This window comes from Melopsittacus undulatus, chromosome 10, assembly GCF_012275295.1.
Source record: "Melopsittacus undulatus isolate bMelUnd1 chromosome 10, bMelUnd1.mat.Z, whole genome shotgun sequence".
Classification (NCBI taxonomy): Eukaryota; Metazoa; Chordata; class Aves; order Psittaciformes; family Psittaculidae; genus Melopsittacus; species Melopsittacus undulatus.
Window position 1 is genome coordinate 22,797,360 of NC_047536.1, and position 24,966 is coordinate 22,822,325.

The 24,966-nt window shown below is 56.2% G+C and overlaps 2 protein-coding genes across 3 annotated transcripts; one reads left to right on the plus strand and one right to left on the minus strand.

Moving 5' to 3' along the window:
- Positions 1 to 177: 177 nt before the first annotated feature.
- NECAB3 (N-terminal EF-hand calcium binding protein 3) lies at positions 178 to 24,891 on the minus strand. 2 transcript variants are annotated; one of them, XM_005147517.3, is made up of 13 exons: positions 24,566 to 24,891; positions 20,007 to 20,031; positions 19,157 to 19,265; positions 12,392 to 12,417; positions 11,985 to 12,082; positions 4,683 to 4,819; positions 4,404 to 4,525; positions 4,061 to 4,140; positions 3,655 to 3,708; positions 3,142 to 3,254; positions 1,635 to 1,712; positions 1,266 to 1,357; positions 544 to 721 (listed from the first exon to the last, which is right to left on the minus strand). In XM_005147517.3, exons 1-13 carry the CDS (start codon positions 24,656 to 24,658, stop codon positions 693 to 695), a joined length of 1,056 nt encoding a protein of 351 aa, XP_005147574.2. In that variant the 5' UTR covers positions 24,659 to 24,891; the 3' UTR covers positions 544 to 692. The 2 variants fall into 2 exon arrangements, with proteins under 2 accessions (XP_030903523.2, XP_005147574.2); XM_031047663.2 differs by lacking the exon at positions 3,142 to 3,254 and having other exon boundaries at positions 178 to 721.
- Positions 5,752 to 6,870, plus strand: ACTL10 (actin like 10). Its single transcript, XM_031047664.2, has one exon. It carries the CDS (start codon positions 5,752 to 5,754, stop codon positions 6,868 to 6,870), a length of 1,119 nt encoding a protein of 372 aa, XP_030903524.2.
- Positions 24,892 to 24,966: the final 75 nt, after the last annotated feature.

The following is a 24,966-nucleotide window of genomic DNA, read 5'->3' on the forward strand; positions in this document are numbered from 1 at the left end:
ACCAATCCTGAACCCCATGTGTGCACCCATGGACCAGGTGGGCTCTGCTCTGCTCCAGCCACAGGCATTTTCCCACTCTCCCCGTGCCCCCCAGCAGCAGGAACCCAGCTCCAGCCTCCTCATGGCACCGCCGCTGCTGGTTTATGGCAGTGGAGCATCAATGGATGAAGCAAGAGATCGGAGCCACACTCGAGCCCCTGCACTGGGGCTGTGATTTATTGGGGACGGGCACAGCGGGGGCAGGAGGTGCAATGGCTGCACACGGCCAGGGCTGAGTTCCCCCCCCGGAATACTCCCTTAACGTTCTATAAGACACTGTTCACAATGCACACGAGGCACCGGCCCCATGGGCAGAGCCAGTGCCAGGGCTGGGGAGGCCACAGCCGTGCCCCCCAGCACACCCCAGCGTGCTGCGGAGCCCAGAGGAAGAGGAGCACGGGGAGGAGGAGGAGGGACACAGCAACCAGCCCAGTGCTCCCCCGCAGCCACCCTGAGCACAGCTCCCACTGCGGCCAGCGGCTTGGGGAGGGAATAAATAAGAGGAGCAGGGAGAGGCAGTGCCAGGGGACGGGCAGGCAGCCCCTGCGCGCTGCAGGAGGGGATGAGGACACGGAGGTGACGAACGTGACGGCTGTGCTGAGCGCTCCACGTCTTCCACACGGCAGCGGAGTCCTGGAGGCGGCTGCCCCGGCTCAGTTGTTGTTCATGATCCACCAGGATGCTGGGGAAGGGGCAGGGATGTGCAGTCAGCGCAGGGATATGGGGCAGCAGAGATGGGGGGATCCATCTCTGCAGCTCAGGCTCTTTGGCAGGTCCCTGGCACCCAGCTCTAAAGCACCCACTGCACAGGTTGAGGAGCATGGCCAGGGCCTGGAGCTGGGTCACCCACTTGAGCTCCAGGGACTTCTGCAGGGGAGCACTGGGAATGGGGTCAGTGAGACCGGCCTGGGATTTAGTCCAAATTAATCCGTGTTTCATGCTCAAGTGACAAAAGGGGCAGCAAACTGGGTGCTAACTGGGTGTTAGGTGCTAACTGGGTGTTAGGTGCCACCAACCCCTCCTGGTTCCTCACCTCTCAGACAGATTTCCATTGGTACCAAGGGGAACGTGCATTGTCCCTGGTCTCTGCCCTGCCTCAGCACCACTGAACTGTAACCTTGGGCACAGGCACTGGGACTGACCCAGGAGGGACAAAGCTCTGCAGGGCAGGCTCAGAGCTCAGGGGACACAAAGTGAGACCCCAGATGCCAGCCCCCAGCCCTCACCTGGGAAGAGCATGGTGGTCAGCAGCTCCGGGGACTCCAGCAGGCTGATGATGGAGCGCTGGAATGTCTTGCTGCAGCTCGACTGCAGGTGGCTGCCGAACAGGGCACAGGGTCAGGGGCTGTGAGGCTCTTGTGTGCCCTGCAGGACCCCTGCCCATGCACCTCACAGAGCAGCACATCCCTCCCCACTCCCCAAGCCCCTTACCAGGGTGTTCACCCCTGCAAGCAGCCCAGGGGTGCACCGGGATGCAGCAGCAACAGCAGGATGGGCAGCACAGGGACAGGGAGCAAGGGGGGGTCCTGGGGCAGCCCCAGAGGAAACTCCCCCCCACCCAGAGCCCCCAGCCCCACATGAGGGAAGGCTCCAACCTCCTCCAGGCGGTTGCGTCCTGCCAGAACTCGTACAGGATGAAGCAGGCCTCGTCCCTCAGCTTGCAGGCAGAGACACTGTGGGACAGGAGGGACACTGAGATGGGGCCGGGGGGGCTGGCACTGAGCAGCCACAGCAGGCCCAGAGCAAGGGAAACACGGGCTGCACATGAGCCCTGCCATGAGACTGTCAGAGCTGCATGGATTCATCCTCAGTTTATGGCTGGCACACGGCTCCAGGGCATCCCAAACCCAAATCCCTCGTGCTTCATGGCTCCTAGAGCCAGGCAGCACAGGAGTGCTACAGCTGTTAACCCTGCTGCTGCTGTTAACCCTGTTAGCAGTGTCAGCTGTTAACCCTGTGTATAAAGTGTTCCATTAAGTATTTCTTAGCCCATCCCTGGCACTGCAGCACAGAGCCTGAGGAAGCAGCTCACCCTGCCAGCCCTCTGCAGTTAAGTGTGTGTCATCCCTCCTCCCTCACACAGCAAGAAACTGGGGCCCACATGCACGGACCTGAGATCTCACCAGAACCCCTGGCTGCTGACCCCAAGGTGATGCTGCTTGGCCAACACTTCCCACGCTGCCTCCTGCAGCAGGACCAGGCTGGGGCTTCCTCCAGCCCCTGGGAAGATGGAGCAGGGAGGCAGGAGCACTGCTCAGGGTGCAGGGAACCATCTGCACTGGCTGCAGCATCATCAGCTCCAGCTGAGGATGAGCCTTTCCTCCAGCTGCTGCAGGAAGGGACGGGCCCAGGGGAGGGTGAAGCAGCAAACCCGCAGCTCCAAGGCCACATTCCCTGCTGTGACCCAGGAGTCTCCCTGTGCTTCCCTCCAGGTTTTCCACTCACATGGAGAGCATTGCCTGTGCAATGCTACCCAGCTCTCTGCACTAACTGTTCTCCTGCCAGAACAGCCCATCGATTGCAGAGGACAAAACCTGCCATTCTCTGTGCCACACGTGCCAAAACAAGGATCTTCCTTTTGTGCCAACTGAAAACACGGTTTTGTGCTGTTGGAACTGAAGAGCTGAAAAATGACACTTTGAAAGGGAACATCCCCAGCTCGAATTGTCCCACAGGAGAAGGGAAGCACCTCTGGAAGAGCAGCTCTGTGCTCTGCGGTGGTGTGCACTGCAGCCAGAGCCGGCTCCATCCGCAGCTCTGGTCCCACCCAGCGGTTGCTTCTCCTTGGCCCAGCACTCACACACAGCACAAAGCAATGCTCTGACATCAGCTCTCCCCTTGACTTCCCTCCCATGAGAGCCATTCAGTGCTGGAGGAACACATCCATGTTCCTGCCACAGCCACTGCTGGCAATCAAACTAAGTAATGCCACCCTTCTCACCACTGACCTGTGGTCCCTGCAGGGAGCACTGGCAGCAGGACATGGGGTGACACTGCAGACCCACTGAGGCACTGTCCTGGCCTCTCTGCTAGGTCAGACTTCACCCCAAGCCCACAGAGCACCCCCCCTTGTCTCCAGTGATGCTGTGTCCAAGCACTTACTGCAGGCAGCTGCTCTCCCCGGCTGTGCCCGCTGTGTAGGACCTGAAGGCCTGGCGGAACTCCTCAATGCTGCTCGTTGCCACTGAGATCTGCCTCTTGGCCACCAGGATGTGCTGCAGGGGACAGCAGAACAGTGCCACCAGGGCCTGCCTTGGGGCTGCTGCTATTCACTGTGTCCTTGCCCCAGTGGAATGGGCCTGGAGCCCCTGCACTGGGGTTCTGCACTGTCTGTGGGTGCTCAGAGTAGCCCTGGGGCACCTGGGCGCTCACAAGAGGAGCTGCCTTCCTCTGGGCTGGCCATAGGCACTGCCGCACCTGATGGAACTGCATTTGTCCTGTGGATGGTCCCACAGCTCCCAGCTCTGAGCCCATCCCGCTGTATGGCCGGGCAGCCAGTGCCAAGCCAGCAGCTCACCCAAGTAACTCCAGTCTCCAAGGGCTGCGTGAGTGGGACTGGGGCCCTGTGTACACTGCAGGATCACTGCAAGCAAGAGGAACAGGATAGGAACTTACTGCATCTCTTCCTTTGCACATCGCTTCCTCCTTCAGCGGTTCCAGGCGCGGGCTCTGCATTTAACCACAGGAAAAGCCATCATCACTGGGGAGCTTTGCAACCAGGTAAAAGGAGCAGTAACCCACAGCCCAGCTCAGCAGGTACCACCCTGGGTGTTCCTGTGGGGACAACAGGGATGAGACCTGCTCATCTGTGGGGCTCAGTGGGTCCAGACTGACTTGTTCAGATCAGCACAGACCATGGAGGAGGGTCAGCCAGAGCCCCCCAGGGGAGAAGCAGGGCTCTGGAGATAGCAGGGAATGAGCAGCTTTGCAAGTCCGGGTCTGGTGACCGGGTGCAGCTCTGTAAGGGTGCTAGGATGGAATTCCAGGCTGTTGGCCCCCACCAGCAGGCCCCAGCACACACCTTGCACTCCAGCTTCTCGATGAGCTGCTGCAGCCGGTTGATCTGCGCCATCCACTGGCTGTTGTCTTTGACACAAACGCCTGCGTGGGGAAGGGCAGAGATGTCACTGAGAGCGTCTCATTGCAAAAGCTTGCTCAAGCCCCAGGAAACCACAGGAGCTTCTAAACCTCCAACTTCAACCAAAACCCTGATTTTTCTGCTCAGACTTTTCCCATTGCTCACAAGATGAAACATCCCACAGGGGCATGGGGGTGAGGTGGTCCAGGCTCTGTCCCATGCTGCTGCTCCCACTCCTGCTCCAGTGGGGCAGAGACCAACTGAGGGATGGCCGGGATGCAGGTACCTGTTGTTAGCATCCCAGAGTAGGGGTCCGTTGGAGACAGGCAGACGTTCTTCTGTCCTCTGCGCCCACATCGCCTCCCTGACCTCAGCCCAACCATGGTCTCAGGCTTCTTTGTGTCCTTTCTGGAAGCACAAGATGCAAAAGGAGGGGTTGAAGTAATTCACTGTGCAGGGCAGGTCACAGCAGGCTCGGAAAGGGCAGATCCCACTCCCAGATGTCCCTCCCAGGGGGACCTGTGGGTCCTGCCCCACTGTGACCCCCACGACCTGCCCCCGTTACCTGTCCCGTCCTGCCTGCTCCTCCACGGTGTCCACGGCGCACTCGAGCGAGGCCTGCAGGGACTGCAGCTGCTGCAGGGTCTCCCGCAGCAGGAACCGCGTCAGGAACTGCTCCATCTTCGAGGAGGTCTCGTACCTCTGCGGGGAAAGGGAGAGGATCCCTCAGGCTCTGCTGGGGGAGCAGAGCCACAGCTGGAAGAGGCTGGCCTTAAATAAACCCAATGGATTGGGTTCCAATCACATTTGGAGTTGTTGGAGGAAGGGACAACACTGAGGGACACGAGCATCCTTGGGGTGCGTGCCTGTGAGGTCACAGCAGGGAATGCACCCCGATAACCCCATCCTGGCCCAACAACCAGCCTCAGGAGTCAGGGCACCACAGATGGACACTTCCAAACCACAAGGTAATGGCCGCTTGTAGAAACAGCCTCCAGCTCAAGGGAGGGCTGTGGGGCACCCAGAGCTCCCTACCTGCACCCTCACCTGGCACAGGGCTGGTGGTGCTGAGCCTGCTGTGGTCCCCCATGCGCAGGCAGCCCCTTGCAGGGAGCACCCACCACTGGCAGGACAGGGCAGCAGGGGAGCTTTGGGCCTGAGATCCCTGCTGAACCTGTGACGTGCACCTCTGCTCGGGGCCACCCCACAGCCTGTGCCCATGTCACCCACTGAGAGTGCCTGACAGCCCCTGGGAGCCTGGCCTGCTCCTTGCCCTGTGCTGTGGGTGCTGCACCATTCCCTGCAGCCTGCTCCGGTCGCTCTTTCCTGTCCAGTTTCCACTGGCTTCCTTAACCTGCAGTTTTGCGCTTGTACAAGTGGTCATCCCAAGGGCTGGAATCTCTCCATGTCCCCAGGAAGGGAGACAAGGTACTCAAGGAGGGATGCTCAGTGAGGCAAGGAGGAAAGGCTGAGGCATGTTCCCAGAGACAGCAGCTCCAGAGCAGGCAGGTGTCCTCCACTGGGGCCTCCCTTGCAGAGCAGGTACCAGTGCCTGGTTTTGCCCCCACAGGACTCCTCTTGTCCCACTGCAGGGTGAGGCTCTTCCTCGCACCCCAGCACCTCAGGACTCTGCCATGCTAAAGCCTGCAGTCGTCATCGACAATGGCACCAGCTTCACCCGGGTGGGCTTTGCAGGCCAGAAGAAGCCCAAGTTTGTGCTAAGGACCACGTTCCTACACCCCTGCAGCGCAGGCACCACGTGGGAGGCCCAGCAGCACCACAGCACTGAGGAAAGCACGGCAGGCTTTGCCGTGGTACCCAGGTCTTACCCAGTTAAGCAGGGCATCATTGAGGACTGGGACAGCATGGAAAGCCTATGGAGCCACCTCTTCTTCTGTGGCCTGAGAGCTCCCCCAGAGGAGCAGGCAGTGCTCATGGCTGACTCCCCATCCTGCCCCACCACCAACAGGGAGAAAGTGGCAGAGGTGCTTTTTGAGCACTTTGGGGTGCCAGCCCTGCACGTGGCCAACACCGGGTTCCTCTCGCTCTGTGCCTATGGCAGGGTCACGGGCCTGGCTGTGGAGGCTGGGGCTGGAGTGTCCCACATCACCCCCGTGTGCCTGGGGCAGACCCAGCGGGAGGCCACGCACCGCCTCGGCGTGGCTGGTGGCTTCCTCTCCAGCTACCTGCACAGCCTGCTGATGGCCAGCACCAATGAGCCCTCAGCACTGAAGGCCTTGAAGAGGAAGACAGTGACGCAGATGAAGAAGCAATGCTGCTACGTCTCCATGGACTACGAAGGAGACCTCCAGAACCAAGGTTTCCATCACCCAGCCAGATTTCAGGCTCCTGATGGGCACTGTATAACCCTGCACAAGGAACGGTTCTGCTGCCCAGAGCCACTCTTCCAACCAGAGCTGCTCCACCAAAGCTCCCCAGGGCTCCATTACTTGGCCTGGCAGAGCCTCCAGGAGGTACCTGACCACACCAAGGGGGACATGCTGGGTAACATCGTGCTGTCAGGGGGCTCCTCCATGTTTCCTGGCTTTCCCGAGAGGATGTGCTTAGAGCTGAATGCCCTGTTCCAAGACACAAGCTGCCAGATTCAGGTGCTGGCCAGCCCGGAGAGGGGCACAGCAGCCTGGGCAGGGGGCTCCATGGCAGCATCGCTCACATCCTTCCAGCAGGCATGGATGGCAAAAGGCGAGTACGAGGAGCACGGTGCTAAGTATGTACACAGGATATTCCAATAGGCAGATGATGCATCCCGAGCATCCCTCCACAGGCCAGGAGCAAGGTCTCCAACACGCTGCCTTGCTCCAGGCAGAGCTTTGCTGGTGACCCAGGGCTGGCTCCTGAACTGCTGCAGGAGTGCGAAGTCAATGTGATCACTCCAAAAGAAGTAAACTGCTTTTTATGTACAGCACAGGTTATTTCTGTGCCTATCCCAACACTCTCCTCCACACGTGTCCCATGTGCTGGCAACACACCCACAGCTCCTGCTGTGACTCGGGGCTGTGCCTACTGCCTGGTACAGCCAGGCCCTGATGCTGCACGTCCAGAGCACTGCAGCAGAGCTGCCCCTTTGGAATGTGCAGCCTGGATAGGAAAGGGGCTGCTCCAGCCAGTGGGAGAGCTCTTTCCAGCCATCAGTGCAGCGGGACCCTGAGGTTCATGGGGAGCCAGAGGGGTGGGAGGGCTGAGACAAGGGGCAGAAGGTTCTCATGGCACCAACACGGCAGCAACTTCACTGCAGGAGGTGGTTTCTTGACTTGGCACTGAAGCAGCTCAGCCCTGGGCCCAGAGGATGAGCAGGGGTGAACCAGAGAATGGAATTCCCACTTTGTGGCTTTGGTACAAAGTTAATTTGAGAGCAGGTTCAGCTCTGTGAATAGGCAGGAAAGCACTCAGCTGCCCTTGCTGCTGCTGTATGAACTGACCCACACCAGCAGATGATCAGAAAAGGATCAGAGGCTCATGGGGGATACATCTTCCAGCCACTGCATGGCTGGGCACAGGCTGCTTCATTCTGGGAGCTGGTCCCAATCCAGACATACTCACCCTTCTTTGCACTGAGGACACTTCCCACAGCAAGCAGCCTCTGGTTCACTCCCTTTTCCAATGCAACCTCCTGAGCCCCCGCTGGGGCCCCCACAGCTTTGGCATATGGACACTTCCCCCTACACAGGGGCCGGATGCCTCTCCCCTTCTTCGCTCCCCTTCAAAGGGCCATGTGCTGGGAGAAGCCCCGGCACCAAGCCAGCCTCCCAGCACTCCCCATCCTCTCACCTTTCATCATCATGGCCTGATCCTTATGTCCTCTGTGGATGGTATCGGTGGCTGCAGCTTTAGCACAGTAGCAGGCAGCTGCTCCCACAGCCTGTCCCGAGCCCCACCACTCACCCCACCACAGTCCCTGCACCCCAAACACAGGCATCAGCCGCCCCCTAACTCAGCTACCAGCCCAGGGCACACTGTGCTCGGCTCTGAAACTCCCCATCCTCCCAGTTCCAGCATGCCCCAATCCACTTCCAAGGGCAGAGCAGGATCCCACATGGACACACTGATGTTTGGGGCAGGCATTGCAGCAGCTGCCTCGGCAGACACAGCACACTCAAGGGAGCGTGCCCAAGAGAGGACAGAAATAACATCTCCCAGGAGAACCCCAAACACTGCTTCACCCACCTGGAAAATCTCATGCCAGGGGAGGGAAGCCATTGGAAAATGCACCTTCCCTTCAGCTCAGCTGCCTGGCCACCTCACTCTGGGGCAAACAAGCAAACCCCTTTGCCTTCAATCCCCTCTGTAACAGAGGCTCAAAGCAAACCTGCTCCATCTCACTGAGCACCATGCGTTCTGCTCGCAGTCAGGGAGGAAACAACTCTGCAAGCCCAAGACAAGGCTTTTGGTCATGGACTCGAATTTCAGCTCTCCTGGCCCAGGTGAAAGCCCCAGCGTTGCCAAGAGCTGGTGCAATTCGGCTTTTGAGAGGTTTTATTAGTTTCTTATGATGATCATTAAGCTAGGGACAGAATGGAAGAGGTGATTGCATAACTCCTGCCAAAGGGGAAATAAGACTTGGAGAGATATTTATGGGCTAATTTGCAGTGTCTGCAAAGTGGGGAATGGAAAGACTTAAGCATACAGGTCCTCTGTGAGAAATGTCAGACCCTTTCCCAAGGTATTACCACCATACATAGAATCATAGAACAATTTGTGTTGGAAGGGACCTCAAAGCTCATCCAGCCCCAACCCCTGCCACAGGCAGGGACACCTTCCACTGGAGCAGCTTGTTCCAAGCACCTGGCCTTGAACACTGCCAGGGATGGGGCAGCCACAGCTTCTCTGGGCATCCTGTGCCAGTGCCTCAGCACCCTCACAGGGAAGAGCTTCTTCCTTATACTAACCTGAACTTCCCCTGTTTCAGTTTGAACCCATCACCCCTTGTCCTATCCTACAGTCCCTGATGAAGCATCCCTCTCCAGCATCCTTGTAGGCCCCTTCAAATAGGGGAAGCTGCTCTGAGGTTTCCACACAACTTCCCTTCTATTCACTTATTTGGATGCTATCATACTGCAAACACAAAGCCTAACCCCAAGATAAGCTTTAATCAGTGACCTGCAGCAGAGTGAGCAAGTTGTATTTTACAAATAAAAGTGGAAATAACAGAATATGGAGAAAAAAAAACACACACCAAAAAAAACCCTCTTTTCTTGAACAGGCATCTTTTCTTTACCATGTTTCTACCAACCCAGTGCGGAAGCATGGGAGCACAGGACCCCCTAATGATCCAGTTTCCTCCTGCCACCATATGGAGACATAAAATTGATCACGAGCAGGTTTGCTGCCCACACACACTATTTTCTACAGGAATTGCAGCACTTACACAGTGAGAAGGATGAACCTGGCTTGTGTTTCCCATGCTTTAGCTTCCTTCCTCTCTCCTCCCCTTATGTCATTGGCCTGGCATGGTGTGAGCATCTCCCAGGCTCTGCTTTTGTTGTGCTAACAAAGCAGCCCATGATCTGTTTTCCTGCTTCCAAATTGAGCTCCTATTTACATGAGCCTATTTACAGCTGTAGGGAAAGTTCCTGGAGGATGCAGGGGTGAGCAGTCTTGTGGCAGGATCCTATCCAGAAGTAAAGAACTACTGGAGATGGATCATGCCCTAACCAAGAGATGCTGTAGTTCAATGATGAGATCCGACTCAGAGAACCCCTTCTCCTTCCAGCTAGCCTGGAGATCCCTGCCTCCTTGGGAGTCATGCAGAGCAGACAGGGACTACAGATCCACAGTTATTGGCTCCACATCTACCAACATCTCTTGGCTCCACAGATGGATCTGGAAGCAGAGCTTTATGGTGAGGGCTGCTGGAGCAGGCAGGTCTCTTCCATTTTGCCCAGCACTGCTGCATCTCCAGTAAGAGCTGCTCCCCAGGATGAAGCTTCAGGCATCTCCTCCGGGAGGGAGGTCTCTGCCAAACTGGGGCTCTCAGTTCTCACCCATGGTGGCGTTAGAGGTGTTGGAATTAACAGAAGTGAGGGACAGACACATAATACGGGAAATGTCTGCTCTCTGCCCCTGCCCTGGCTCTGAGAGGTGTGAGCTTTGGCTCAAACCCAACCTAACAAACCCACTAACCCCATAATAACCCGAGACCAAGTCCCATTCTGGAAATACAAACATGGGAATACATGCAGGTCACAGCAGGTAAGAACACAGCGTTTGTCACCTCTGCCAGCCTGTGATGGCAGTGGATTTCCCACAGCTCTGCAAGAGCCCTGAGCACAGGCTTGCAGCATTGCCCTCTCCTGCTCCCTGCTCCGAGCCCAACAGACCAGGGAAGCACAGGGAGATGCTTCCCAGGAAGGCCAGTACATGCCCTGGAGCACAGGGATCAGAGCAGCACTGTGATCATGAGGCTGCCCTGGCCCCTGGATCCAGCACATCCAAACAGGGGTGGAAAAGTGGCTCCATAAAAATTTGTTTCAACAGGGAAAACCTGCTTCTCTTTTCCAGGGAACACCTGTGGCACCAGAGCCTATGAAGGGAATGAATGTATCATGGCAATACTGTGAAGCAGGCAGTAACTGTGCTTTGGAGATATACATAAATACATTATCAAAAAGGACAAAGCAGAAAAGCACATAAAGAAAGCAGAGCTCTGAAGAGGATTAATTCCCTCCCTCTGGGCTTGCATTTAATAACTGTGAAAGGAGCTGGGCAGCTGAAGCAAAGAGGAAAACACATTTTCAAGTGAACCCCTCTCCTGCATAACATTTCCCAATGAACAGGGAGATGCTGCTAAGGCTGGATCTCACCAAAGGAACACTCAGAGAGGGCATGATCCTGACTGACACTAGAAAGGCATAAACATCACTTGAATGCCCCTGCAGAGCTGCAAGAGGGACCAGATCCCCCCTCACTTCTCTGTCCCACCAATAGGGCAAGTGTGCACATGGCTGATGTCCTTCATCCACTTCCCACAAGCACCAAACCACCCCACTGAAGGGAAAGCAAGGGCTGGCCCTTCCCACAGCTGTAACACAGCATCAGCCCCAGGCACGTGGCTAAACCATTTCACACATTTCAGATGCAAAGGGGGCCCAGGAGGGTCCCCTCCAGTGCTGGCCACTGCTTGTTCACAGCTGCATTCAGCTGACAGGCTGCACACTGCTGCTCTCCATGCAGGGCTCATAAAGCAGGAGGCTGCTTGCCCTCATTAGCAGCCTCCAGTCTGCTTCCCATCAGCCCAGGCTGCAGGGAGAGAGGCAGAGCATTCACTGCAGGGATGAACTTGGCACCAGGCTGGGAGTCAATGAATTTCATCATTCCCTACCTGCTCCCAAGCACCTCTCTCTTCCCAGAGTTGCCCTCCTGCCCCCAGTGCAGCAGCCCATTTCTGTGGCTGCCAGCACAGGCTGTGCTAAGCACAAGCTGCTGGGGTCAGCCTAGAGCAGCTGAACCCCAGTGTCCTCATTTCACCCACAGTGCTTGGTGGTAAAGCCCTTGCTTTGGCTCAGAGACACAACACAGATTGTCAGTGATGCTCTCAGAAAGAGCATTCCCAGGCAGGATGCTGCAAGTGGTCTGCAAGGAGCTGTTGAAACCACCCCTGCCAGAGCACTGTGAGGAAGAAGCCATTGGCAGAGCACAAAAGCACCAGCTCTGCCCTTCTCCAGCACAGCTCCCTCTCCTCCAGTAGAGAGTAGTCCACAGCTGCAGACTCCCAAAGCACACCCAAGGTTCTGAGAGGTATATCTGCTGCCTCTGGTACCCAAGCTGAACCTAAGCAAGCAGCCAAGATCACCACAGCTTCTGTTACCAACCCACCTGCCCCACCACCCTCCTGTGGTTCCATCCTTACCAGCTTGGTTTTGTCCATGGCTGCCAGGACCGCGGAGTTGAGGGCTTCCAGGGCAGAAAGCACATTCCTGTATTCCCCAAGATATGCTGAGAAATAATCTGGAGCAGAAGAGAAGAGCACAGTGAGAAGACCACAGACTCCAGCTCTGCCTGCCCTGCCCCTGCTGCCTCCTGCACACAGCCCAGCACTGTCTCCCCAGAGTCAAGATCCCACCTAGACTGGAATGAAAGAGTCCTTTCCTATCCCCAGGGACAACTTACCCCATTCCCCTTGGGAAAAGCATGGATGCCCTCTGGGATTCATGCACAAGGACTGTCAAACGCCACTTGACTGCCCAGGTCAGATGTACACAAAGCCCCACCACAGACCCTCAAGAGAGGAATCCCTCTGAGCATCACTCTACTCACCACACAATTTCTCTGTGTCCACGTTACTGCAAGAAACAGAGAAACAAGCTCTTGTTAGATGTGCTGGCTGCTTTGGGAACAGCAGTTGTAGTGAGCAGGGCCTCGAGGGCTTGTCCTGACCCCCAGCAGACTGACTGCTGACTAGGAAAGGGAAAAGCTGCCCAAGCTTAAAGGCAGCAGCTCAGGAGCTGTGCTCAGCACCAGCATCACCCAGGCAGGGCTGCAGAGCATCACTTCTGCTCCAGGAGCTGAAGGAGCTAGCAAAGCTGCCCCACAAACATCTCCTGGAGCTGGAGTGTGCTGGGAAAGTGCCAGCAACAGCAGGATGGAAGCAGGATGGAGGGGAGGCAGGCAGTGCCCTGCAGCTGATGAGCCCCAGAAGCTGCTTCTTTCACCCAACCTCTTCTCCCAGAGGTGTGGGGAAGGGCCAGGGCTCCCTTCTCCTGTCCCCCTTTACCTCAGCCCAGATCCTCACTGCTGGCTGCTCCATGGCACAGGCCCCCTCCTCTCCTGCCTGCCCCATGGCTGCTCTTCCCCTTCCTTGGATGGCTTCACAGCCCACGAGAGGGGTTGTTCCTGATGTGAAGGCCATTAAAACAGGGATCCAAGTAAAACATCCTGGAGGTTGGGCCCAGCCCCCCACCCCTTTTCAATTACAGAGAGCACTGCACTGGAGAGTCGATGCTGGCATCCCTGCAGGGCTTGGACAGGTCCATCCTGTTGCTAAGAGAGGTGCTGCTGGGGTGGAGAGGGAGGAGGAAACAGCCACGTTTTTGGATGGGATGTGGGTTTGCATGAAGCAGTCAGATCCACTCAGGTGGCCAAAGCATGGAGGCAGAGCTGCTTGTGATGCCCAGCATCTCTGCAGAACCTGCAGGGAAATGCCCCACAATATCATGTATTCAAATCAGCCTTCAGTCAAGACATTCTGCTGTCTCAAAATCCCCATAATGATTACAACCAGTTCTAATCCTGATTAGAAAAGTGGAAGAGAGCATGAAAGAGACTTTTTTAAGTGTTTAAGTTCCGTCACACATGGAGGAACTGGTGATGACCTGGAGTTTGCTGGGCTCCAAGCACAAGGACAGCAGCAGTGACACTGCCCAGGGGAAGCCAAATCACTGCTATATCACCTTATGGCCCTCTGACACTGCTCATAGGGCAAAGGGGCAAAAGCACCCCAAGGTAAAATTAGAGGAGAGTGTGCAAAGTGTTCAATATCCCATGCCAGGAACAGGTATCATTCAAGCAAAGTCTTCCTACAGCTTCTCCCCCAAGCATCAAAGGCTGGTTCCTGTGTCTCTTTCGGCTGCACATCAAGCACCTTCTCAGGCAATGGAGATGGGCAGGTTTAGAAAGTGATCTGGCTTCCAACACCTACTGCAGGAGCCGCTTCTCTGGCGCACTGTCCTGGCACTGCAGACAGGTTTGAAAGTGGCTGAAAACAAACAGTGATTCCCTTGGGTTGTAATACAGATAAATCAGCAAAGTCACAGCTCCTTCTTCTGCTGCCGCCATCCACTTCATCAGACTTTGCCCATCCCTTCTCCAAGCAGCTCCATGCACCTGACCCCAGCCCTGCTGGATGGAGTGATTGGAAAAATACTTTGCTCCTCCTCAGTTTTCCCTCTGATTCCTGAAAGCTGCCTGGAGCCTGCAGAGCTGCTGCTGCTGCACTGCCACCAGTGACCTGGCACTGCAGCAGCCACAGCACTGCCTGTGAGACCCGTGAGCTGGAGTGAGAACTGCAGCCACTGGTTCCCAGCCAAGAGACGGGTAAAAGTCACAAAAGAGGGGATATGGATATGAGATAAAACACCCAGTGAAATACCCAATGCACACGTTATCCAGCCTTTTACATCTGTCCCCAGGGAGACCCTGGGGCTGGTGGCACCAGAAAGAAGGTGGCACCAGCTCAGCCCTACTTCCTCATTCCCCACCTTGACTCCAGCAAGCAGGTATCCATCCATGTGACAATGAGCTACAATCATCACCAACCCTGTGGCCCTTAAGGAGAGGCCGGAGATCATCAATAACTCCATCTTGTCTGTTTGCTGCTTAACCAAGCAACTAATAGCCACTAAAGTGGGGAACAGCTGAACACTGAACTTGGGGCAAAAGTCAGTGCTTGGAGAGTTACCCAGTGGAAGATGTGCTCCCTTCCCAGAGCAGCCTGCTCCATCCACAGCCCTGCATGGACACCTCTTCCCACCTCCCACAGCAGCCTAGGGTGCAGTTCAGGGCAGGACAGGCACTGCAAGCAAAGCACAGGACTGATGGTGCCATTTTCACGCTACCAGAAGCTACTTCATAGCAGAAACCAGGAGAACTGTACATCAAATCCCAACCCATTTTGCTGGGCTGCAACAGGCTTTGCCCACTCCTCTCTCTGCCATCCATCCCCTCTCCCACTCCAAGAGAAGAGCCATCGTCTGCCTCCAAAACACTCATCCTAAGCCTCTCCACATTTCCACATAGCTGTATTTTGACTGTGCTCAAACCACTGATTAACTGTAATTAAGCTTGAACTGATGATGAAGGATCTTGTCATCATTATGCTGTTGGGATTTAGTGAGAATGTGCCTGGAATTTATGCAAGAAAACAGCAATCATCTCAGCAAAGCAGATGGGAAGTTTTTATATTTACCATTTATCGTGTTGGGAACCTCTGGTGCCATCATCATCACTCTGCTGCCATCACTGCGCCCACTGGAACCCAGTGCTTCACTCACCATCAGGCACAGACTTTAGTCAGTCTCCAAGTCTCTGACTAATGAGAGGGAAGCAAAGTTCACCCACGTCCCTTCTTCCACAGAACCAGAAGCCTGAGGTTACTTCCACTGAGAGTTCTTAACAGCATCCTCACCTCTTCCACTCGTGGCTCAAGATCACACATACACAGGCTCTGGCAGCCTGCACCCAATTCCTACCACCGCCACCTGATACTGTCATGCAAAGCAGGATTTGTCAGACCTTAGTTTTCTAAGTATTCCCAACATGAGAACAGAAAAACACACAAGGTCCCTGCAGCTCCCCTCAGGCAGGTTTCACAGTCCTCTGCAAACATGACATACAACCTATACAGCACTGCAGATTCAGTACAAAGACATCTGTAATGATGCTGTGAGACCCCCCTGCAGCCCTGATCCAGCTCTGGGGCAGCAGCACAAGAGGGACCTGGAGCTGTTGGACCAAGGCCAGAGGAGGCCATGGGGATGCTGCGAGGGCTGGAGCAGCTCTGCTCTGGAGCCAGGCTGAGAGAGCTGGGCTGGGGCAGCCTGGACAAGAGAAGGCTCCTGAAGGGGAGACCTTAGAGCAGCTCCAGTGCCTAAAGGGGCTGCAGGAAACCTGGAGAGGGGCTTGGGACAAGGGCCTGTAGGGACAGGCCAAGGGGAATGGCTTGAACCTGCCAGAACAGGGGAGACTGAGATGAGCTCTTAGGCAGAAGCTCTTCCCTGGGAGGGTGCTGAGGCGCTGGCACAGAGTGCCCAGAGAAGCTGTGGCTGCCCCATCCCTGGCAGTGTTCAAGGCCAGGTTGGACACAGGAACTTGGAGCAAGCTGCTCCAGTGGAAGGTGTCCCTGCCCATGGCAGGGGTTGGAGCTGGATGAGCTTTAAGGTCCCTTTCAACCCAAACCAGGCTGGGATTCTGTGACTCTCTTCTAAGTGGTTCCATGAGTCCCTGGGCTCTGCTGCCACCCCTCTGGCTGGGCTGCAGACACACACACAGCTACTCAGGGAGCAAACCGTGCTTTGCATCTCCCAAGATGCTTGTGCAGCAACGGGGTTCCTTCATCCCTTCAAAAACATTTGTCTCCTCTCACCCAGATGTTTCAGTGGATGAAAATACACTTTTCCAGGCAGATCAACCTTTCTGTCTGCAATAGTGTGGAGCTCCCCACCAAACCAAACTAAACTAAACAGTGAACCTAAGCTGTGGTACCAAATCGCAAGGAAGAGTTGAACTTGTGAATATCAAAGAATCAGATCACGGAGATAGTTTGAAGCCAAATAGAACACTTTTCAGAATTGCAGAACCAAAAAAAGTCTGGTGGGGAAACATAAAACCTGAACCCAGCCCCATGAGGTGCCTGACACACAGGGCACAGCATCCCACCCAGGCACTGGGTGGCTGGGAGATGGAGCAGAGACTGGGTTGGAAGGGCAGGGAGAGGAGGAGAACACAGTGCTATGGGCTCTCTGGAAGGAGAACAAGCAATGTGTGAGACCTCGGAAACACTCACGTTCCCAGATATCAGTTCTGGGGCCCAGGGGAGCAGTGATGGGTGAGGATCGGGACGTGTCTGGGCAGTGCTCTGTTACCCACCCGCGGAGAGTGCCTGGGTATGAAGGTCTCTGTTACTGTCTCTGCTTGGATCAGGTTGGCACTGACAAAGAAACACAAGTTTCAGCCTAGACCTGATGAATACAGCACCCCTGTGCCAAACCCACCCACTGGATTAAGGCTGAAACTTTCCCATCATTGGAAAAGCTATGGGACATGAAAGGAGCACGCCAGATCTGCTTGTAGAGCTTGTAGTTGCTTTCCAGCTTTACAATGCTGGAGTATTACCTCAGGCAATAACTCCTGAATCTGGCAGCAACCTTCAGCCAGCTCTGCAGGTGTCAGGCAAGCAGGCAGCCCAGGGCAAGGGGACAACGGGATAACCAGCACAGCCCTCAAGAGACACCAGGGGTTGTAAAGGAGCAAGTCCCCATGCACACCCCAAAACAAACTACAGAATCTCCAGCTCTAGACACAGAGCCAGAGACCTCCATGAGCCCTCAGCATGCTGATTTCCTTTACCTGCTGCTGTGCAGTCCCTGGGCACAGATAGGTCATGGCTCCCTGGGGACTGTCTCTCCCAGTCCCTTGTCCCATCAGGCCAGCAGCTCTGGGTCAGGAGCAGAGCACTCTGGCAGACACAGTGCTGCCCCATGCTGTTTGCAGGGGGTAGGATGCCTCTTACCAGACAAGAACCTAAGTGCAGGCTCCCTCCCTGGGGGGTCCCAACTCCTCCTCCTCCAGCAGCTGGGGATGAAGCTGAAGAAATCATGTACAGTTCCCTGCTGCCACCTCCCAGTCCCCATCCTGCTCCTGCTGAGGCAGTCCCATGCACTGACCCTGCACTCATGTGCATGGACCATGTCCCAGCCAAGGACAGAAACAAGAACTACACCCTGTTAATAGATGTCACCAGCAAAACACTGCAACTACCATGTTATCACAGATACCACACCATCATTACAGTAATGAGTTCTAGGGAGCACCACTGCAGCCAGGGCTGTGCATGGCTCCGGGATCAGCCCTGTTCATCTGCTCTGGACAGACAGAAGCAGCTCAGCCTGACAGCAGTGGTAAACCAGGAGACCTTCACCAGTCAGTAAACAGCACAGTGCAGACTTCACTGTGCTGCAATCTGTGTTTTCCAGTGGTGTGTATGGGGGGTGACTCCAAGGTCACCCCAAAATGGAGTGAGAGGAAAGGAGCTTTTTGCAGAGGAAGGATAATGGCTCACTGCTGACTCCCTGGGATCACAGCCCGCAGAGACAAAAGGCAGGAGACACCTCGTGCTGCCCACATCTAACAAAAGCAACTGCCAGGACAGGCTGCAACAGGCTTAAAAGCAAGTGGCAACAGGGGCTGCACACACCAACCCACTCCTTTCCCCATCATGGCAGTGGGAGCATCAGCTCAACTCACCATAAAACACCCAGCAGGACTCAACCATCTCTACGCCACCAGCCCTGGGTGGATGATGTGGGTCCCTTGCAGCCAGGGACTGCTGGGTATCCGCTGTCAGTGGCTCAGTGACATTTGGTGGCTGTTGGCATCTCATGGCACAGCTCCTCTGTGCCACTGCCCTGGCTCCCTGCAAAGCCATCAGTGTGTGCAGCTATGGCTGCCGAGAGTCACCTCTCCCTGGCAGGACCTACTCAGGCACTGCCCTGGACAGGAGCATCAGAAAGGGGCAGGAAAAGCTCCCTGTGGTGCCAGGGAAGTGGCAGGAGCCAGAGCTGAGCCTGCCACCCGTGATCAGGAGGAAGCTGCAGCCACTTTCTCCCTGCACAGCACCCTTGCATTTGAATAGACAGGAAATTAATCAACAACCAGTTCCTTCCAGTGCCAAAACCCACTGGGTCACAGCCCCAGCAGGGCAGAGGGACCCCAGTAAGGCCAGTATCTGAATGGGATGAGAAACCCAGCCAAGCCCAACAGACTCCTCCAGACAGCACCAGCAAGAGCAGACCAGGGCTCAGTGCAGACACTGCTCTTGTTTATTGGGGGTTTCTTTTTCTAAAAGAAGCTGGCCTAAATTCAAAGTCACACTCACAGAGCTACTCCTGGTGCAAAGCTGCTCTTACGTAATTGAAAAGCAGTTCCCTGTGTTAGCAGTGGCAGAGCCTGTGACTTTGCACAGTCTGTGCATCGTCCTCACACCATCACACTTTCCTCCTGCAGACACAACCTGCTCTAGAGAGCTGTGCTTTTCTGGAATACATTTTCCAATGTAATCTTAAATGGATGCTTATATTTACAGAGCTAGAGTGAATCTGAGAACGACTGGTCTCAACATGTCTGGTTTCTCTCCTCACCAATGCTCGTAGCTGGTGTTCAATGGGTTTTAACATCTGCGTGTTACAAGAGAGAGTCAGGGTGAGATAAACCTATTTATCACACCCGCCTCCAAATGTCCTCCATATACAGGCAAGCAGTTCTGTATCTCCCTTCACCTCCCCTCCTCTGTGCCACCATGGTACTTACTCTGAGTGATGCCTGTCAATGCCACTGAATAACTCCCACAGCTCCTCCGAGCTCAGGATCCCATCAGCGAAATAGTTCTTGAACTCTTCAAATGACAGCTTCCCATCATCTGCATGGAAATAAAAGGGAAGAATAATTATATACCCGCAGAAAGCAGCATCCAGGCCCCAGTGATCCTCCCAGCAGCCTCTCCACCCGGAGCGTGGGCCGCTCGGGCATGCTGTGCATTGTAATTAGAGCAGAGCTTGCATTGAAGGCATGTCCCACCAGTCCCCATTGAAACCCCAGCAGTACTGGCAAGCAGGGCCACTGCTGCTGGAGCTGCAGGTGGGAATTGCAGCCCCTTCCAAGAGATAGCACTGCAATGTTTAGTGAAAGGGATGCAGACACTCTCTAATTCAATGACTGTCCAAGGAGAGTCTGTTACAAACAGCACAGTGAGGACAGCATCAGGCTTTTATGGAAAGAAAAGCTCTCCATTGACTCCTGGGCTTTTTCCTTCCCCTCTGAGGAGGACTTCAGCTCCTGGGCTGCATTTGATCAGATGCAGAGATTGAATCAACCCTGCAAGGGATGGAGCAGAGGCCTGATGGCCCCAGGGCTAGCAGTGCACATGAGAGATCATGTGCATGCAGGCCACAGAAGGACTTGGGAAGGGCTCTGTCCTACACAGATAGTGAATTGGGAGCCCACTTCCCAACCCTTTGCTCCAGGTAAAGCAGTAAAGCATCTTTCTTGCAGCCAGAGAGCTGCTTGCCCTTATCCTGCTTCACTCTTGCAGCCAAACCTGCCAGCAGGGACAGGCTGTGCTGCTTCACCCAGAGCAGCAGTGGCAGAACAGAGCACTCACCGTTCTTGTCAGCTCGCCGGAAGATCTGCAAGAGAAAACAGGAGAGGGTTTAGTGAGGCAGCACTGGCTCCTTGCTGCTGAGCAGAGAGCCAGGGGCACCCAGCACTGCCACCATGGGAAACCCATCTCCCAGGGAGCCACCAAGAGCCCCCAGTGCCTGGGCTGCACCAGGACATCCCCCTTTGGGAACAACCAAACCCATTTCTTGCCTTCAGTGCACAAAGCTCTGGGCACAGCTGCCCAGAACTCACACTGAGCATGTTTTAGAGCATGTAGAGGGAGATGGAGTAGAAAGGGCTTTGCTACAGCCTCCTGATGGAAAGTGTTTAATTTTTCAGACCCTTTAAATGAAAGAACATTAAGCATCAAACCACTCCATAACGGGAGCGCTTTGTGCATCACTGCTGACACTCCAAGTGTCTGCACCGAGGAGCAGCTCTTGTCCTGCAGTTTGTAATCACCCTTCACAACACCCCTTCCTGCAACACACATCCACTGTAATCAATAATGAATTAATTCATTAATCTGTAACCAAGTCTGGCCCAGAGCACAGTTGCTCCAGCTCAGGGTCTCAACCCAGGTTCCCAATCATGAGGCTTCTGCCTGCAGCCCAGGAGAAAGCTGGGGCTTCTTATCCCTGCCTGGCTCCCTTTTCAATAGGAATTCGCAGAAGACTGGGGCTGACTCCAGTGAGGAACAGCATCATTCCCAAAGCCTGGGAACACCTTGCCAGACCAAACAGTATGAGCTTTTGACCAGCATATCCTAATGAAGCCAACAACAGAGTTGTGTGCATGGCAGCTTTCGTCTTTTTAATCATCCTGGTTGAGAAAGATATCTGAAGGTCTGAAGAAAGATGAGGAATGAAAAAAGGCAGGATAAGGGGAAAGTGGGCTTTGTTGTATTCTTTTCCATGCACCTGCAAAGCAGAGGGCGCTGATCAAGCCACCCCCAGAGCAGCTCTTCTCCCTGCTGCAGGAAGACGTGTCACTGCCAGCTCCCCCTCCACCCCCAGCTCCCTTCTGCACCGCTCACTGCCAGCTCTGCTGCATGTTTTGAGGCCACAAGCCCATATTTAGCCATTGAAATGTCCCTGAAAAATCGCTTTGAGGTAAAGAAAGAACTGCCCAGAGAAACCTCTGCTGCTCGCACCTCAGCAAGCCACTGGCTTGCAACTGGGCAGAGGTTTTTCTGGTGCTGGTCCCATCAGGGAGCTCCCTGGTCCTTCCCCACGACTGAAACCAGAAGCAGGGACACAGCCTTGAAGGATGCTCTCCTGAGCAAGGCAAGTTCCCACCAGCCCGAGGTGCTGCAGGGAGCGGAGCACTGTTAGGTAACCATCCCTCCAGGACGCCAGCTTGAGCAGCCACGCTGCTGCCTGTGCAGGAAAGAAGGGCAGGGGCTCCCTGAATGCCTCACAGGACTCACTTTGGAGCTTTACCTCTATCAGCCAAGACAGGATCCTGCAGCTCCCACACACCGAGTATTCTCTGCTGTTTAAAACTACTTTCTTTAAGCTAAAGGGCTCTCTTGTGCATCAGAGGTCTCACAGCCACAGGGTTACTCATGCAGCACAGCACCATTGGGTCCCATGTGCCTGTGTCATCCTGATAATGAGGCAAAAGCCTCATCCTGCAGAGCTCTCTGTCACTGGAGGGACACTTGGCTCACACAGTGACATCTCCAAGTGTCACTGAGCCAGCTAGCACATCCCAAAGACAGAAAAGTGTCACCCAGGCACTTAACAAATGGAGATTCAAGTGAGGCCAAACATCTCCCACTCACAGGCTGGACTTGCTCAGTGGGATCCCTCTGCAGGCTAAGAGGGAGGACACAGTTTGTGGGGGATCCCTGAGGTCTCAAATCCAGGGTGAGTCCATCCTGGACTCAGCAGGAACCTCAACAAACAGAGCTGATGCTGCTCCCTTGTGCCCAGGATCCTGTGCTCCAGCAGTGAATTGGAAAAGCACTGCCAATGCACACACCAGGGCTGCCTGGAGCTCAAAATAAACACACGTGGCACAAGCAGAGCCCTGTGGGGCAAGGCCACATCTGCTCCACGCTCACCAGGGACAGCAGAGCTCCTCAGCACCTCCAGCGAGCCCGTCCTCAGCAAACCCCATTGCAGAGGGGTGCTTCGGAGAACCCCGATGGCTCCTGTGCACAAGGCAGGATCCAACTCCAGCCAGGCAAAACCAGCACAGAGCAGCTTCCACACTCCACAAAGTTACCCCCAGACCCCCTCCCAGGGCACAGGCATAGAGAATGAATCCCAGCCTGCTTTGGACTGGAAGGGACCTTAAAGCTCATCTGGTTCCAGCCGCCTGCCACAGGCAGGCACATGCACGGCAATGGCAGGTAAGAGATGCTCCTGCCACAAGAGCCCGGTGCAGAGGGCAACCCTGGGACTAAGCCAAGGAAAAGCGACGCAAAGACAGGCTGGGAATGGGATCAGGAGAGGCACTGCAGGCATTCCCTCACTTGCACTCGGGGCCTGGCAGCCTTACAAACACAGGGACACTGCCTCAAACCCGAGACGTTTCCCTTAGCCCGCTCCCCCTGGGTCCAAGCAGCCGCAGCGCCGCTCAGTGCCTACGGTGACAGCCACACTGGGACCGATGGGAGCAGCACTGAATAGCATTTATTTGGGGGATGAACCCCCCACCCCGGCAGGAGGGACACGAGAGGGCTTCTCCTGCCTGCAGGGCTGGAAGCAACCGCACCTACTGGACACGCAGCCAGGGACATGGCAGCTGATGGGGAGGGAAAGCCCCCCTGCGGGCTGCAGCTAGGCGCCGGCGGTAACCGGGGGGTGTCTAAGAGGCTTTGCTTAAGCTCTCTTGCCCCGAAAGGGGACTAAGCCAGCCCTGAGCACCAGCCTGGGGGAGGCATCTCCCAGAGGCTCGAGACGTCTGCACAGGGAAACAACCGCGATGCCAGCACTGCAGCTCGTACCGCGCCTGCAGCAAAGCATCTCCGGCAAAGCCCTCCTCCTCCTCACCCCTCCTGAAGGCAGGGGGACAATCCCAGGGGAAGCACGAGCTGCCACCCGGGATCTGTCATGGGCAGCTCTGTCTTCCGCTGCCTGGAGGGGAAGCTGGAACCAGATACTAAAGCAGAGCTACTAAACTCCCCCTGCCAAGCTCCGGAGCTGAGGCGGGAGCAAAGGGAGCCACAGGGAAGCGGAAGGGAAGCCGCCAGAACCGCTACTGCTGTTAACACTTCCCATTTTAATTGCCTCAATGACGCCCTGAGGGATGGATGTGGGACTCAGCGGTGCCCTGAGGGGCTGAGCTGGAACACAGCTGTCACCACCAACCCCCCCCCCCCAGCCCATCTTCCTTCAGCCAAGTAATTAGCGCAGTTAATGATGCTGGCTGGAGAGCCCTGCGGTCTGCAGCCTTCCCACGGCAGGAGAGAGACCCTCACCCCCAGCTGGAAGCTGCGTGGCCATGAGCCGTGCTTTCCAGCTGCTCCCTGACGATGCCAGATCCCCTGATAGAGAACCACACTATTCACGTTCCCTAAGTCTGCCTGAGATCTGCTCCCCTCCTCCAGGATGAACTGGGACACAGAAGTGGCACCACATGGACCAGGACAGGATGGAGATGAGAGACAGCACCTGGGCTCTCGGGGTGCTGGGGCACCACACTAACCCTCACCCTTACCCCTTGCTTGCTTTCTCCTCCCTGGTCCCTGTGGCAAGGCAGGGGCAGCACCTCCACTCATGCATCTTCTTGGCTTCACAGCGTAGACTCCAGACCCCGGGGTGCTGGACATGGGGAACACAGAGACTGGTGGCTCACCAGGGAGGTTCAGGCATTGCCCCCCTTACCCAGGCACCCTGCAGCTCACACAAGACTGCCGGGAGCAGGAGGGTTGAGCAGTTCTGATGTGCTTCAACAGCGGAGGTGGGCTTTGACCCAGGCTGTACCACTTGCGCTCGGAGATGGCCAGGCATGCCCGGTGCCACAGAGCAGAGGTGCTGCCTCCCCCAGAGCCCCATCCCAGCGCACAGCTCCCTCTCTGCAGCGGCACCCGGGCAACAGGGCTCGAGGAGACGCACTGTGATGGGAGGCACTGTGCCAGGACCTGTCTAGTGAGCAATAGGACAACAGGCACCATCCGCATCTCCAACTCCCCCCAAGCCACCCGCAGCCACCGGTACGCCGACCTCCACCCTCCACAAGGCACCTTCCACGACAAATCTTCCACCACAACTCTCGGCACCTTCAGAGTGAGCAGGGATGGGAACTGCAGCTGGTGACAGACACACTCTGCCTGGGTCCCGCAGCTTTTAACAGCTACACAGTCCCTCCCACGGCTCTAGGAGCCGCCACAAGCAGCGCTGGGGAAGGAGCGGGCTGACGGCAGCCACGCAGAGGCCCGTCATTCAGCAGGACACAACGCTGAGCGCTACCACACCGCGACCCACACCTCGAGGCACCGCGGGGCACCCCAATGCCCCCGCGAAGGAGGCAGCACCGCGGCCGCCTGGTCCCCGCCACCCCCGGGGGTGTGAGCGGGTGTCGCAGCGGGCCCGCCCCGCCGGTACTCACGTCGTAGAAGATGGGGAGCGGCTGTCGGCGGGGCGCGGGGCCGCGGTTGGCAGAGAGCAGGCACACAGCCAGCAGCTCGGCACACGCCATCATGGCCCCGCCGGACGCGGGCGCTGCGGCGCCCCGGGGTGCGATGCCGTATGGCGGAATACGGTGCCGTAGGGAGCGGTGCGGTGCCCCGCCGTACGCTGCCGTAGGGACCGGTGTGGTGCCGTGCGCCGCCGTACGCTGCCGTAGGGACCGGTGTGGTGCCCTGCGCCGCCGTACGCTGCCGTAGGGACCGGTACGGAGCCGTGCACAACCCTACGCTACCGACAAATCTGCACTCGTGGAGCGCCCACAGGAGCCAAGACTCTTTGCCTCCGCTGAGGGCCCGCCCCCAAGGCCATCCGATTGGCAGA

Excerpts from the sequence above, each read along its gene's own strand:
- ACTL10 (XM_031047664.2), top strand. The coding sequence starts at position 5,752 with ATGCTAAAGCCTGCAGTCGTCATCGACAATGGCACCAGCTTCACCCGG.
- NECAB3 (XM_031047663.2), bottom strand. The coding sequence starts at position 24,658 with ATGATGGCGTGTGCCGAGCTGCTGGCTGTGTGCCTGCTCTCTGCCAAC. Across the intron at positions 3,709-4,060 it reads TCGAGAAGCTGGAGTGCAAG|AGCCCGCGCCTGGAACCGCT; the intron begins GTGTGTGCTGGG and ends GGTTAAATGCAG. Across the intron at positions 722-1,265 it reads GACCACCATGCTCTTCCCAG|CATCCTGGTGGATCATGAAC; the intron begins GTGAGGGCTGGG and ends CCCCTTCCCCAG.